This window comes from Centruroides vittatus, unplaced genomic scaffold (assembly GCF_030686945.1).
Source record: "Centruroides vittatus isolate TY-2023 unplaced genomic scaffold, ASM3068694v2 contig_1781, whole genome shotgun sequence".
NCBI classification, from domain to species: Eukaryota; Metazoa; Arthropoda; class Arachnida; order Scorpiones; family Buthidae; genus Centruroides; species Centruroides vittatus.
The window spans coordinates 91161-107026 of NW_027121090.1; the positions used below are offsets into that span (position 1 = coordinate 91161).

General features: G+C 31.3%; 2 protein-coding genes across 4 annotated transcripts in view; one reads left to right on the plus strand and one right to left on the minus strand.

Annotated features, from left to right (window-relative positions):
- Positions 1 to 687: 687 nt before the first annotated feature.
- On the plus strand, positions 688 to 3179 carry LOC136969419 (insulin-induced gene 2 protein-like). Its single transcript, XM_067263565.1, has 6 exons — positions 688 to 897; positions 2035 to 2225; positions 2332 to 2456; positions 2527 to 2693; positions 2774 to 2873; positions 2945 to 3179. Exons 2-6 carry the CDS (start codon positions 2045 to 2047, stop codon positions 2981 to 2983), a joined length of 612 nt encoding a protein of 203 aa, XP_067119666.1. The 5' UTR covers positions 688 to 897; positions 2035 to 2044; the 3' UTR covers positions 2984 to 3179.
- Positions 3180 to 3238: 59 nt separating this feature from the next.
- The window catches only part of LOC136969417 (band 4.1-like protein 5), a 52348-nt gene continuing 39720 nt past the window's right edge, over positions 3239 to 15866 (minus strand). For all 3 annotated transcript variants that reach the window (XM_067263562.1, XM_067263563.1, XM_067263564.1), the window contains 5 exons: positions 14272 to 14469; positions 10906 to 10999; positions 4697 to 4733; positions 4310 to 4624; positions 3239 to 4240 (listed from right to left, as the gene is read on the minus strand). In XM_067263562.1, coding sequence (XP_067119663.1) covers positions 4058 to 4240; positions 4310 to 4624; positions 4697 to 4733; positions 10906 to 10999; positions 14272 to 14469 — 827 coding nt within the window. In that variant the 3' untranslated portion in view covers positions 3239 to 4057. The remainder of the gene's footprint in view (positions 4241 to 4309; positions 4625 to 4696; positions 4734 to 10905; positions 11000 to 14271; positions 14470 to 15866) is intronic.

Consider the following 15866-nt stretch of genomic DNA (forward strand, 5'->3'; position numbering starts at 1 on the left):
ATTATTGTACCATAAAGCCTCTGGGAATCCAACACCCTCATACAGTGACGTATTTGTGGAGTATCCCCCACCAGTGGCGTAGCTACGATTCTCCGGGCCCGGTACGGAATCAGATTTGTGGGCCCCGAAAAAATTTTTCGGGTCTTTTTTCTTGTGATTTTGGGTTCCCATGGGTCTATTGCTTTCCAGGGGCCCGGTGCGGACCGCACCCGCCTAGCTACGCCACTTTCCCCCACAAATACGCACTGTATGACATCTTAGTGTATGCAATAACAACCTGTTAGTGTTACTTATACTTCGAATGAATAAATTCACTTACACGCGTGTGATTTAAGCGTGAGAATTTAAGACAGACAAACGGACGTACTGTACAACTTCATATATATAAAAATTTTCGGCATTTGTGCACGTTTTTATATTAATTAACAAACGATAAAAACACCGAAACACGTGTTTTTTCACGTGCTGAATCACAAAACTTGCGAAAGATTGGTACTAAAAATAGTTATTTTATTAAATAATTAGCAATAATCAAAATTTATGATTAAAAAGCGATTAAAAGTAAGAATTTTTAAAGTGTAAATTCCTATTTATAAACAAAAAAAAAAGAGAGAAAAACCTTTGTACGAAACTCAACTAACGACCTTGACCACATCATCCGATCAGGTGATAACATCACATCGCTTCTACGTCACACGGTACTTCCTGTCCTGATTAGCAGATCCGTCTGGTCTGAGATGATACGAATCGTTATTGGACAATTTCAAATCATCCGTTTGACGTGACAGTGTAGGTCGTATTGTGACATCACGGATTGCAAATGGCGGCCGCATTTAAAGGGTTGTTAACCGTATTCGATTTGTTAGAGTATTATAACAAAGCCGAAAGGTAATATAGGTAAGTATTGTGCGCCGTTGATAATTATTTATCGTATTTAATCATTAATTAATGTTACTTTTAACCATTCTTTTGTAATTATTATTATTATTATTTTTTAAGTTGACACGTGAAAATTGTATTGTTTTGATAGAAGTAATTATGCCAACGTGTTAATCACTGTTTACTGTATAAATTTTTTTCAAGCTTATTTATTACATATGTTCTATACAATAATGTATGACATTTTCAGTTGTTGTGTTCTGACATTTTTACTGGATGACAAGCTTAATTATTTATAAAACATAAGTTTTATACAATATATTATGCATATGACTTTATGTTTATTTTCACGTTTTCAAGCATTAATCTAGCGAAATGCTGTCAGACTAATGAAATAATTGAAAATATGTTTCAGTTGAAAGTATAAGAAGACTGATTTGGACAGTAATTATGTTATCTTATCAGCAGCATAACATAAGAGGCCCTAGCATCCTTTTTCTTTTATAAATAAAGAAAAAAATCTATTAAGTACAGGAAGATTTGAATGTGACAAATACACTATACATGTGTATATACAATATCGAGAGTTTACTCTTTATCCGCTGGTACTGAGGCGAATGTAGATTTGCCCGTTTTAATTTTGGCTCCTTAATATCCATTCTAGTTTAAAATATTGATATGGTAGTGCAGAGCTTTCCATTGTAATAAAATAACTAAAGTTTTCTGTTTAATAACCTGCCAACAAGTTTAACGCTGGTAATTTACAATCCTGCAAAAAGGAGTTGCCTATTTTCTACTTTGACCCTATTTTATAACCAGATCAAGGATTATTGATAGATTTTATACCTCTGTTTTATTTATATTATTGTTGTTGCTTGTATAGCCTACAGCATGCGTAACCTTCTAAACTTGTTTAATTAAAAATGGAAAACTTGTATACCAGCTATAAAATGAAAACAAAAACAACTTGCATTGCATTTGTTTAGATTTGTGTCTAGATTATCATTTGTAGGTTAGAAACCGGGTGGTGAAGTACAAACTACAAAGTTCAAAATGTAACAGATAAGCAGGATAAGATATCTTTTTATAAATATCCATTAGCCTTCTGGTGTAAATTTTTCGGTTTTGTAATGATTACAAAATTTTTGTTTTTAGCATAATAAACATGAAGTGTAAAAATAGTCTGGTGTCAAGAGCCGTCTGTCTTTTTGCCACGGGTGCATTTCTCTCTCTGGTTTTGAATATGCTTCAGATTCAGCATCATCTTCCATCCTTCAAACACAAACTGGTACTAAAACTCCTCTATTCGTCCTGGTGGGTTCCCACAATTTGTGGAATTGGATCGGGTAAGAATGTTATAATACTCCCGTGCTATACTTTTGAGACTTTGTTTAACATGATATGCTAAACAAAAATTCTAGGAGTCTACAATAAGTATTTTTATTCTTTCAGCAATTGTAGGATTGTTGTATCCGTGCTTTGACAGTAAACTCGGCGAACAACTTTTGGAATCGCCGGAATGGTCAAAAGTGATGAGATGCATCACGCTATTCGTTGGCATTAATCATGCTACCACAGTATCCTTTTACTAAAAATATTAAAAACAGTTTACATTATTTGTATTATTTATCCTTAACATAAACTTAGAAAATAAACTTTTCTAGCAATTTAGAACTGTCGATATCTTTGGCAGTTTTATCAATAGGTCTGTGGTGGGTGTTCGATCGCACCCGCAGCGGTTTCGGAATGGGAATTGGCATTGCCATTCTGGCGACGTTGATGATTCAGATGTTAGTACAGCACGAATTCTGCAAGTAAGTTTGCCAAAGTCTAAAAGTAATTAGTATAAATTGATTTATCATTAATTCTATAATTGCACTGCACCTTTCGACAGATTTACGGAGAGGGAATTTTTATACATCAGATCATGGCTTCCTTCCATTGTCTTTTCTGGAGGTGTTACAATAGGAAACATTGGACGAAAATTAGCATTGGTAAGTTAAATTGTTCTATATTTTTCTTATAGTCGAATCCCAGGTTTAATTCAGTGTGTCAATAAATACAGATCGAGGAAGAGAATGGATCTAAAAAACATCAGGAGTAAACGAAGCATTGAGCGTGGAAGATTTTATTAGAATTTGTAGTCAGGGACTGTTTTTTTTGTATTATTTATTACTTTTATAAATATAAACTGGCTTGTACATACGTTTAAACACAACTGTGCTTTTGCACAATGTATATAAATTCGGAAAAAATAAATAATTTATTGGAGCTGGTCTCCTTACTACTTTAAAACTGAATTGATTATATATGAACTCATTTTCAATCAGATTAAAGCATACAAAAATTACATCTTACATTTCAGGGGAGAGTAAAGTTCTTTTTAATTATAGGAAATTCTTGATTTACATTATTTTTAAGACAACATTATATAATCTAGTGATTTAATAATTATCTGAATGACACAACAACAACCTGAGATAATCTAAAAATGGATGGATTTGATCGTAAAATGTTATGCCGTTACACAATAATACTAAGTCGTATCAAAAAGGGAAAAGAGTACACGTACGACACTAAAATTATATAAACGTATACAAATTGGCTCTTATGAAAAAGAATTAAGAGTTAATATCGATTTGACGTAATTTCCTAAGCTAAAGACTATAAAAATGGCACCGAAATTATTGCAGCAACCCTATCGATCGGCCTCTCGCTCGGGATAAGTGCGACGTTAGGGATGAGTGGCAGAACTTTCTGTAATCTATCGCTTGCAGATAGAATTGAGAAAGTCAAGTTTTCGTGCCTAAATGAATGACGTAGCTCGACCGATCATGGTCATCTGTTTTTAAAACTTCTATTGAAAATCCAATAAAAATTTTAATCTAAAATAGTATAATGATATCTAAAATGTGATCAAAATTTATGTATAAAAATATTTTGAAAGATTGGACGGAAACTGATCTTAAATGGAATGTCTCGACACGTTAGTCCAATAACTGATAGATATAACTGTGCACACTCGACGCCCAACACTTAAAACTGTTGGAAGGGAGTGCCGTGGTCACATGACGACAAACTTAAAAATAGTGTCCTGAGTTTAAAAAGATTAAAATGGTTCAAATCCATCTCGACTGCCGTAATGCTACCTTAGAGGCCTAATTAAATATGCAAAATATTACAGTTCCGTAGTCATGACGGTACGTCTTATAACATGATTCGAAGCTGGGACATCGATATCTGGTACATGCCAGGGCGACAGCTGGTTTGAAGGTGGTATTATGGAATGGACAGATATTTGGCGAGCACTGGCCGAGGACATTGACCGAGTTATGGGATGTGCACCCGCAAATGAAGTTTCCTGTCAAGATAATAAATGTGTCAATAAACAACAAAATGTGTAACATAAGAGGAAAGAACTTTTACTTACCGTACAGATGTGTGTTTCCGAATCTGATATTTCGTCATCATCATTGACAGATTTATCAGAGAGTGCCTCAATTATCACTTCTTTAGTATCGGAATTTGTAGTTTTGCTAGCTGATCCATTAACCATAATGACTTTCGTAGGCTTAAGACTAGATATTTTGGCCATGTCGAATTTGCTTGTATTTAGTGGAGACGGCAAAGTTGGAGGAGGTGATCTCTTTGCCAAAAGGGGCTGCGTATCTTCATTTTCAAATTCTTCTTTGTTCTCGCCGCTGTCGTTTAACACCGTTTGAATTTTGGGGCTTTTCTCGTTTATCTGTTTAATCAAAGTTTCCATGAAGGTACTGTTTTGGAGGTTAATACATAAAGTATTTTAGAAAATACTTACAATAGGTTTTGTATCCAAAATACACTTAGTATCCTTGCTGAAAACAGAAGAGAGAAAATCTTACATTAAATTATAATGGATTACCAGACATATTCACAACCAAGGATCAAGAGTTAGAAGTTAATCAGTTATCGTTCACTTTGCTATTAGTACATAAACATTTAATAGTTATCCTCTAATGTTTGATCCTTCTTGGTGAATATGGCCATATGTAATACAATATAAAGCATATCTCAAAAAAATAATATTAATAAATAAAATAGAGAAGTAAGAGCATTGCTTTGTTTTAAGACCATAAAACATTTTTTATGGAATAATTTAATAAAAAATTTTCAGAGGATGGTCGATCTGAATATATCGGGTCTTATCCCTTATACCACACGGCTGCCCATTGTGGGTCAGGCCAGGCCAAACCCATAATGGCTTTGTCAAAAAGGATCTCTTAGTGCCCACAGGGTAGAGTTAGAAAAGAAAAAAAGCATGTCACATAAACATATTCGGTGAAAGAAAGTTGATCATTCCCCTACAAAACTGCTGATGACAAAGATGCAGTGATTATTTTCTGCTGAGAAAACAAACTGCACATTTGATAATTTCTAATTTTAAACTATTAAATGTTTCCTTTGAACATAACAAGCATTTCTAAATATAAAATAAATATTCATCACAATCAGCAGAGATTCTTTTTTAAATTAGTGTCAAGACAATCAGATAGCCGAGACAGCAAATTTGGAGCAGACTGTGCATTTACCACATTCATCACTCCAAGAGCCTAGATCTTCAGATTTTCATGGAAGATTTGATCCAGGTCCCATCACACCGCATGTAATCACTTCATTGAGAATCTAGTCAAAATTGGGACAGACAAGAAAGAAGATCCTTCTGGTGCCTGCAGGGCAAGAAGGAAAAATTGGCATTGATGATTGACAAACTTTGTCGATATCATCAATGAAATACCATGGCATCCCTTATCAGGTGTCGCTAATCGCCAATATTTAGTTCTTGCATTTTCTGCCATGTTATGGTTTGGTTCTAGTTATATGTTATCATTTATTTTATTTTCAGATAAGCAGAAAAAAACAGGATCTTAACAATTAATGAGAAAATTACAATCATTCCACAACCTTTAAAAATATTTGTAAAACTTTCTAATTGCATCCATTTTCACTGCTAATATTATCCTTTATCATTTCTTTGTTGCACTTTCATCCTTATTAGCCACAAATTCCTTCTTTCAATTACTCATTTTTGTAAAATGTGAATACAAGTGGAAAACAAATTGTTAAGGGTTTAGTACAGAAGACTACTGAACTGTTTTCTAGTTAGACATTTATCTTAACATCTAATAGCCATTTGTTTACAATGTGAAACTCTAATAAACAATGAACCAAAAGTGATTGATCATTTAAGCACTTATTGGCAATAACACTGCAGTGCAAAATAAAAAAACATGGGTTCAAAAATGCATGAAATAATGTCAGGTGACAAATTCTAGTGGCATTCATTCAGATAAATTCAAAATTAAAATCTCAACACAAGGTTTGCTGTCTGTGCATAAACTGAACAACAACAAACATGCAGCAACTTTGAAACAAGAGATTTAAATGGTCACCAATCATGATGCGCATCTATTATTTAGTCATTTGTGGACTAAAGCATTAGCAGCAAAGTTTGTACATTATGCATTATTTACAGTTACCACAATAACCAAAATTCAGATATATTGAACTGCATACAGCAAGAACAGCCCGTATTGTTTTTTTAACCACCTACATTCACATTTAAATCTCACACATCTTGTTTTTACATAAATGACTTCGCTACTTCCTCTCTCAACAGAGCTTCCAGACAAAGGAATTTCTCAAGAAGAGAATCCACATTGAATTTTAGATCTTTATGATTAAATATAATTTTTTACACAATATACAACATAAAATGCATTTATTTTATGAGCAATATTTAGAATGTTTTAAAAATGTATCATAGGAGAAATTCAATTAATGAAAAGAATCAATCTTTTTGTATTTATTCTAACTCTTTCTGCCCCGTGGGTAGTAAGAGCATCTCTTTTCAGCAAGCCCATTATGGGTTCGGTTGGACCCACAATAGGCACAGTCTGGTGACGAGGGACGGGGCTCAAATATTTTGAAAGACCACCTGCCAAAAATTCTCTGGGTATTTTTGACCCGTCCAAATTCGATCACGGGTCCCCATGGTGGTAGGCTGCCATCTCAGCCACTGGACCTTGCGGTCATCTCAATCTTTTTGCATCTGTTAAAGTAAAGATGGAATGGTTCATAAGATACTCGAGCATCAACACTTGTGCATAATGAAACTAATATGCCAGGTCGACTCCTTTATTAGAAACTAACTCAGTTATATATTTCTTCACACAACTGAAATATAACGTCAAATTTTAAACAGATCATTCAACTTAGCATATTTTTTGCTAATGTATAGCATATCTTATTTTTATTCTGTAATTATTTCCTTCAGCAATATGTTAATCTAACAGATTCCAATTTAAAAGCAGCTCGACTATACTGGCCAAGTAAAATTTGACAATGCGCCGACTCGACATAATTTACGTCCTATATTTAGATACACATCAATTAATTATGGTATTTAGTTTTTTGTTTTATATGGCATTATTTAACACACAATAAGTTTAATTAATTGGATATTTTCAGGCTACAATAATAATGATTCAACTAACAAATGTAGTCTAATTTGTTTATCTTTAAGCTAAATTTGTTAATAATCAAACAACAATGCTTAATCCATTATTGAGCTATAACCTGGCTAATTAAATATACAAGTATTATGTAATTTGGACTTAAGGAATACAGTAAATTAATTAATATAAATTTAATACAAGACAGTGACTTAATTGCCTACAATTTAGTCAAAATTACATAACATTTGATTATGTAATTTGGTTACGTGTTATCATCTGATTATAACTATATAATTTGAGTATGATTTTATATATACCAAATTGTTAATTTAATCAATCATTCTCATAATAACCTAGAATCCAGTCAATTAAGCTTATATTGATTAAAGTTTGGGCTTTGCTTGTACAATTTAACATAATTATATGTTAAGAATTGTATATTTAAACTTATACTGAAATATTTATGTCTTGTTATAATATTATGTAATAAAAATTATATATATACACATGCATATTTAGTGTTATCTCATACTTCAAATGTTAGAGTGCAAATACTAAATTCAAGAAAAATTTGTCCCATAGTTCAAACAATGCTTCTACATTCAAACTGCACACATGATGTTTATTCAGCAAGCATGTTTTTTCACTGTCTGTTGTGCACCTAAGATGTCTTTTGCTCTTGCTATGAAAGCATCTTTTGTGTTACACTCATGTGTTTTCAGTGCGTATAATTATACATATGACTCATGCTGACTCTATTATTTAGGGGATCTAAGAAGTGTGTGGAAGCAACAAAGGTTGTAGAATTGACAATTGAGATGAAAAAACTTATCACAAAGCAGAAAAACGGTACATGTATGACAGATCTGGCCCCAATTGAGATGACATCATGCACTGTTCTTAAGAACAAGTAAACAATAAAAGTGGTAAATGTGGCTAAAGATGGACAATGTTGACCTCCAGGAAACTGCATATTATTGACAAGTTGAACTGTCAATAACATGTATGGATAATGAGAAGCACTTTGCTGGTGATATTATCTCCAAGAGGATTATTTATGAGTAAGCCTAGCAGCTGCATAGTGACCTTAAGATATGGGACATCACCACTTCTCATTGAGGTGTGGGAAATAAAATTTTCATTTTATTATACAGTATTTATTTTATTTATTGTTTTTATCTGTTGTTGTTATCTATCATTCAGGACCTTTAATAGTGTTATTTTTACCTTAAATTTTGCACATTTGCTGTTTAAGTTCATTGAAATGGATATTGTTTAGGGACTGGGAATGGATTAATTCACTTTCCATTATTTCTAACAGGAAAAAGTGATTCACACTATCTCAGATAAAGCAGACAGCTGTGGCCATTTCAAATTTAAAAAAAAAATTTTTCAATACACTCCCTTTTCCACTTACTGTGTGTGTTGTGCTGCACACTACATCTTTAATAAACCTTATAAAGGCTTACTAAAGATATAGTGAGCAGTATCAACAATAGCCATAGACAGGCAGTGTGCAGTTGGGAAAGGGTGAGAAACTTATGCCTGTATTCCACGGTCACCAACTCCTAAACTTAGTACAGTCAGGATTAAAAGTACTGCAGTATTTACACCTACTGGTGTAATTACTGATATAAAAGTAGTGTATTACACTTATTGGTTGGTCTTGGATAATGTGAAACCTCAGTTAATCAGGGCTTGGATAATTGGAATGTGTATACACAAGTGCATATATACTCAATTTAACAATATAATAATTGAAACATTTTATATTGTTTGCATCAGTAATAAAATCAATATATATATATATAAATATCAACTTTCTGAAACCCGATATATTGATACTAAGTCAAAATTATGGCATATCAATAGCCCAATTAATTATACCAATTTCTAAGCCAAATGATTGTCATAACTTTCTATTGAAATATCAACATTTAAGCAATGAATAATCATTTCTTTTAGTCAAAGCTTAGTTGCCTCAAGTGAAAGTCTTGAATATCATCATCTTTAAAACATAAAGTAGATTTCATTTGTTTATATCTGGTTAAAAATTCAATATTTATTATTTAATAATTATCTCAAATAACCAGTTGGTAGGGATATGAAGGCTCAAATCTTTACCAACTAGTATTTATTTGAGATAATTATTAAATTAATTTTTTAGAAGCAAGAAGCTTACAACTACATTCAATATTTTATTCACTTTTGCATTTAGAATTGTAATTATAAACAATAATAAAATACTTAACATTAAAACCAATAATTTGTTTTTTCTGAACTAATAAGAGCAATATTAACCTATAACACTACGTAATTATTCAAACACTATATGAAAATTATAGCTTTGACAGTAAATATATACAACTAATTATAAAATTCTATTGTAGTGATGATTGAACGACATGAAAAATATATTTTATGAATTTCTAAACATGAAAATATTAATTAAAGAAAAAACAAATATATTTTAAACAGATTTAATGAGTTGTTCTAGTTCAAACAAACATTCTGTTGTCAAAGAATCGACCAATTTGAGAAAACAAAAATGAATTTTCCAGTTGTCTCATTATATCTAAAACAAGTAAATTACTTATTATCTTCCAACAAAATAGCAAAAATATCCTAACAAATATATTTGCAGAATTGAATGTTTTTAATTTTTTAAAATTTCAATAATTATTCTTTTACATTTAATTATGACACATGGGAAAAATATAGTGTTCTGTTTCTATTTTGAGTCGATTTGCACCTTCTCAGAAATCAGAAACAATTTGTCACCATTAAGCGAAAAAAATTAGCATATCTCTGACCAAACGTGTGTCTAAATATAAGTAATTTGATTAGAAAGACATTCAATTCAATTATAACAATAATATTTACTGGATGGTTAAGAACAAAAGTATAATTATTATAAAATATTTTGAAGTTAAAAAAATTGTGAATTGATTAATCACCAATGCATTAACTTCACATGCCACAATTTCACTCATAATGGGTGGGCATGACCCACAAATGGAATTAACTGATACACATAAGTTATGTTATCTATGATAAATTATAAGAGCCTAATATCAAACAAATGGCCAAATTCCTTTATTGGGCTATTAGACTAAATAATTAATAAACAATTTGGCAGAATGCAGGCAAGTAACTGATATAGTTATTAGTTGATTAATTAATTGGTTTGGACTGAAGATCAAACAGTGGTCCAAGTAGTGTAACCGGCAACCCGTCTGCAAGATATACGGGAGTTGTAGGTTCGAGTCCCACTCTGGGCCGATCTTTTCTTCCAGACTATTCTAAAATTTATTTGTTTATTTATAATTATTATAGGCACAACAAGAAATGATAGCCTGACAGCCTGCATCTCACCAAATTGCTTAGTAATTATTTAGCCTTGATAAGTCTGATAAAGGAATCAAGCTGTTTGTTTGATATTTGAAGTAATTACCAAGTTAGCTTTTCTAATCAAAATTTTATTTATTTTTAAAACTCTCATTCAAGAAATATGAAATTAATAGAGACTTACCTATTTAATAAGTCCATTTTTAATTTGTCAAAAATTAACTGGATGTCGTCGATATCTGCAGTCGGTTCTTGAGTCATAGCCAAAGAATTTTCATCTAATAATAAATACCAAAATTACGTTAAAGATCTCATCTATTAAAAAAACTTTTGTAAATTTCCATATATTATTTTAGTGTCTCAATAGCTTTAGATTATTTTAAAATTTGTCCTATTACATCACACAACATGGCTGACTTTCCTTTGTACACTCTTCTCGTCTGAACATACAAAGCCATTAAAACATCATTTTGTTGTTAGTAATATATAATTTTTAAAAAAAACATAAAATCACAGCAGACCCACACCAAAATATGAGAAAAAGAAACTGTCTTAGTGTTTACAGCAAAACTTAAACATTTATCACTAGTATTTTCAATAATTATTACATTATTGTCATCATGTAAAGAGAATAGAAACAGAACAACAACAATAACTTGTATCACAATACTAACCAGAAATTTTTCTGGTTATTACTGTTATTCAAATTATATTGTGTGAAATAATGTTTCTACAATGTGAAAAGGACTATTTGAAGATACTAAAGTTGATCGTCGACCAGGCCTGCAGTGGGATAGCCAAGTGACAGGACCACTCCCCAAAAAATTCCTGGTTGCTTGACCTGTCTCGATTTTATCCCAGGACCCAACAGTATTTGGCTGCCACCTTAATCATTTGGCCATAACCTTTATACTTGCAAACTTACAGTCAGACAATTCAGAAAGTTATGATTTCTTCCAAGTTTGATTCTTCATTACTTTCTATAGAGCAATTGTATTTGAGTATTATTCTTTACACTACACAAATATTATGGTCATCAATAATAATAAACATAAATAACAATTTCTTAAATTAAGCTTTTTGTATTAAATTTAAGTATTGGATATATGAAACGTGTGCAAGCCAAAATATTGATATAACATAAAAAAATTAATAGTCATAGAAATAAAATTAAAGACAATAATTTTATTTTATTTAATATTTATATTATAATTATATAATATATATATTAAAATATAACACTTAAAAATATGAAAATAAATGAGCAATTATTTATTGTAACATCAGCACAATGGCATGCTGCAGTTTTTAATCATATTTTTAATTTATTTAATTTAAATTATATGCTCTCCACCTCAAATTAGTGGCAACTTGCCCCTGTATATCATATTTTTCCATTAACAATGAAGTCGTGCCGGTCATCTATCTCAGGGGTGGCCAACTTTTGTGCACATAAGATCTACTTTTTATCATAAAAATGTGTCGCAATCGACTTGTTGTCATAGGCATAGTCTAAATGGGGAGGGGGATGTGTGAAATATAGTAGAGCAGGGGTCCCCAACCTTTTTGTACCTAAGAGCACATTCTAGAATACCGGCCGGACGGCGGGCACCATTTATTTTTTCAAGGTAAATTTATATTTAGACATAGTTAATAATACGTACACATAATGTACAGAAAACATTTAATTCCAAAAATGTAATAAAACATACACAAGATTATTAACAATAATTTTTACAAAACAAGTAATTACTAAACAATGCATACAAAATCTACAAAGTATAAAAATTCTTTATAAAAAATATAAATCTGAAAGTAAATGTGATTGCATTGCATTTCATTGGTCATTGCTTCGTAATTAGGAGAGTATGATGATATTCCTGCTCGTAAGAAATCGTCAAGGTGTTCATCTGTAAGTCATGATCTGTACTTTGATTTTATGATATTCAGAACGGACCGGTTTATTTCATTTCAGGTATGGGAAATTTGGTTGGTGAAGATTTGGCACGAGAGGAAAGAGATTGATCGCATTTCGCTTTGTGCTTTTATCTGTGTTGGATGCCATTTCTACTTTTGAGTGGTTAATCATTAAAAACAAAAAACTTTTACATAGCATTTTATTGAAAACTGAAATATTTTAAATTTTATCGTGGTCGCACAGCGGCAGGCACACGTAAACGATTGGCGGGCGCTATGGTGCCCACGGGCATAGGGTTGGGGACCCCTGCAGTAGAGCATTGATTATCCGACCCCCATCGGTCATCACATCTGTCACATCGGTTAACCAACTGCGTTCTAGTCGGCAAATTCAAATGTCCACTAGTGATGTGGCACTACAATATTTGGCTATGTCTTGGCTACTTTAATATTATTTTTGTTAAATTTTTGCGTGTTTTAGCTGGAAACACTGGCTCGACCATGAAAGGGAGGCCAGTATTTAAACCAGGCTTAATTTTCTATTTTTTATTTATTTCTGTATTTCTGTTTGTTCTGTATTTTTTATTTATTTCTGTTTTGTGCAAAATAAAGAAATAATTTAACAACGATTATTATTTTTAAAAAAAATTTTTGGTAGGCTTAACATTGATGAAAATTCAACGCGAAGTAGGTTAATAGTGATATACAAATATGCTTATTACATGGGATATACTAATATACTATACTAATAATGTATTTTTTCATACTTTTCGGTTATCCATTTTTTCACTTATCCGACCAACCTCAGTTCCCAATTGAGTCGGATAATCGATGCTCTACTGTACATACTATGTTTATACACTGTGTTTCAGTACGAAGTGCACTGCTTATGAGTCGAGTGATAACTGCATGCATACAGATGCGTTCGGTTACAAATATAATACATTAAGTCAAGAAATCGCAAGCGATCGACCAAGATTGGCTTGGCAATCGACTTGTTGGCCACCCCTGATCTATCTAACTCCTTTTGGAAGAAAATTTTTGAATAGAAATAATGTGACTTTCAGTTTGCATTAGATGTTCATATAGTTAAATCGCAGCCTCCTACCCTAAGCTTTCCATATCTGGTCTTGAATTTCACTTATCTAACACCATTTTCAAGATTAAGGAAAGACAGACAGCCAGATGGACAGATGGCTGACAGTGAGAATTTATAGTCTACAATTTTTTTTTTTTGTAATTTATTAGAAATACTTTCTCACACATCATTTACCATTAATATAAAAAATGTTTATCAAAATGTTTCAAAATGCTTTCTTAAATGAAATATGCTTATTGTAATTCTAATACCATATAAGACCAAATATCCAGAAATGGTTTTGACTCAGGTTAAATATATACTTAAAATTTAAAGTAAACAATACAAAATAAAAAACAAAATTGTAGTTAACATGTATGCCAACAGTCTAACTGGAACCGTGTGAAGCGTCAGCAGTTGCACAGCAAACTACAGCTATACAACGGCCCGACAAATTCCAAACTAGACAGTTTCAAAAATAGTCAGTTTTCTTATAATTTCAGATTTCCAGAAGTTGGATATTTGGTCCAGTACTGTAATTATAATAAAACTCACTTTTTTTAGTATCTTCTTCTTTCTTTGCTTTCAATATATTGCATTTCATCTGTTCGGGAGGAATAGGACGAGCACCGCCACTATTGCAGTGTACTTGATTATTCGGTACCACCACTTCTTCTTTACCAACTGTAAAGGAAGTTGAACTCTTTGCTGGTTCGTCCAATGACTTTAACTTTGAAGTTAAATCTTCTGCATCTGTTGAAAAAAATATCAGTTTTGTTCAATTTATTACAAATAACCAATTATTAGATTGCGTCATTAATATTTATAGAAGGGTAATATGTTTATAAAAACTGTACAGTGTTACTCCTTCGAAAAATTAAATCAAAGTAATAAAATAATTGCTTAAGCAACAATAAAAGAAGACAGAATTTTGTTAATTTACTTATTCCATTCATTAAATAATTATATATACAAAGTTAAGAAGAGTAATTATTTTTAATAAATATATTAATCATTGATGCTCCTCACTATATATTATGATGCGAGACACTAAAATCTTAGCCTAGAATTTTTTAAATTTGATTGTCTCTCATAGTGAAAATAATTTAATTTAATGATCTAATTAACAGTTGTTAGAGCTAATTAATGATCTCGTACTCTAGATTTTCAATTATGTGAATTTAATGTATTACATAATTCTTTTTTTGTTTAAAAATTACATTATTTAAAATATTAAATATAATTAAAAGTTGAGTTTTTGGAATTTTTTACTAATATAATTTGATAATGTATATTTTAATAATTAAAAATTAAGTGTAGGATGCATAAAAATCATCTTATGTTTAACAAAACTTAAATGTTCTGTATAAAAGATGTTTTAAAAATGAATGTTTTCTTTTATGAATAAATTAAATACAGTAGAACCTCTTTAAGATGACCATCCCAAAACTTAGGGAAAAGGGCATTTCGATAGGTGGTCTTATCAAAGGAGATGATGGAAATATGCATAGTACTATAAAGCATATATGGTATTCTAATGTAAACTATCCAAACCATGTAGGAAATATGGCAAAAACTATTTTAAAATGTTTGTATTAACACTATGCTGCAAGAGAATTCACTGAGCAAAACTCTGTTAGCAAAGGCTTTGACATTTGTGTAACGGTTAATTTCTCCAAAACTTCTAACATACCAAAATCATTTTTTGCATACAAATAAAATCATCTCAGTCTAGGGTCATGAGACAAACATTTCAAAATTCAACCTGTGACCAGATATATACAAGGTCAAATTTCACAATGCTAAATTCTGTGGGTAAGGAGATCAAGGTGTCCAGCCAATACAAGCAAACCTAGTTTATTAATACATCACATGTAATTTTGTGTATTGTACACGAATATGTAATATGTACAGTCTGGTAAGTTTAAGTAATCTGAAAGGAGGTGTTTACTTTCCCAGTTTTAACTTTTTCAATAAGATAATGCCTTCAATATTTCGTTTCTATTTGGTCTTAGACTCCAATCCCACTGAAATCTGTCATCATAAATCATCATTTTATCTATTCCTATTAATGGGAATATTATATTCATTGTCTCTGTCATATTACTTAGTTTAATAAGAATAAATTGAACATAACAACAAAGCCTAGG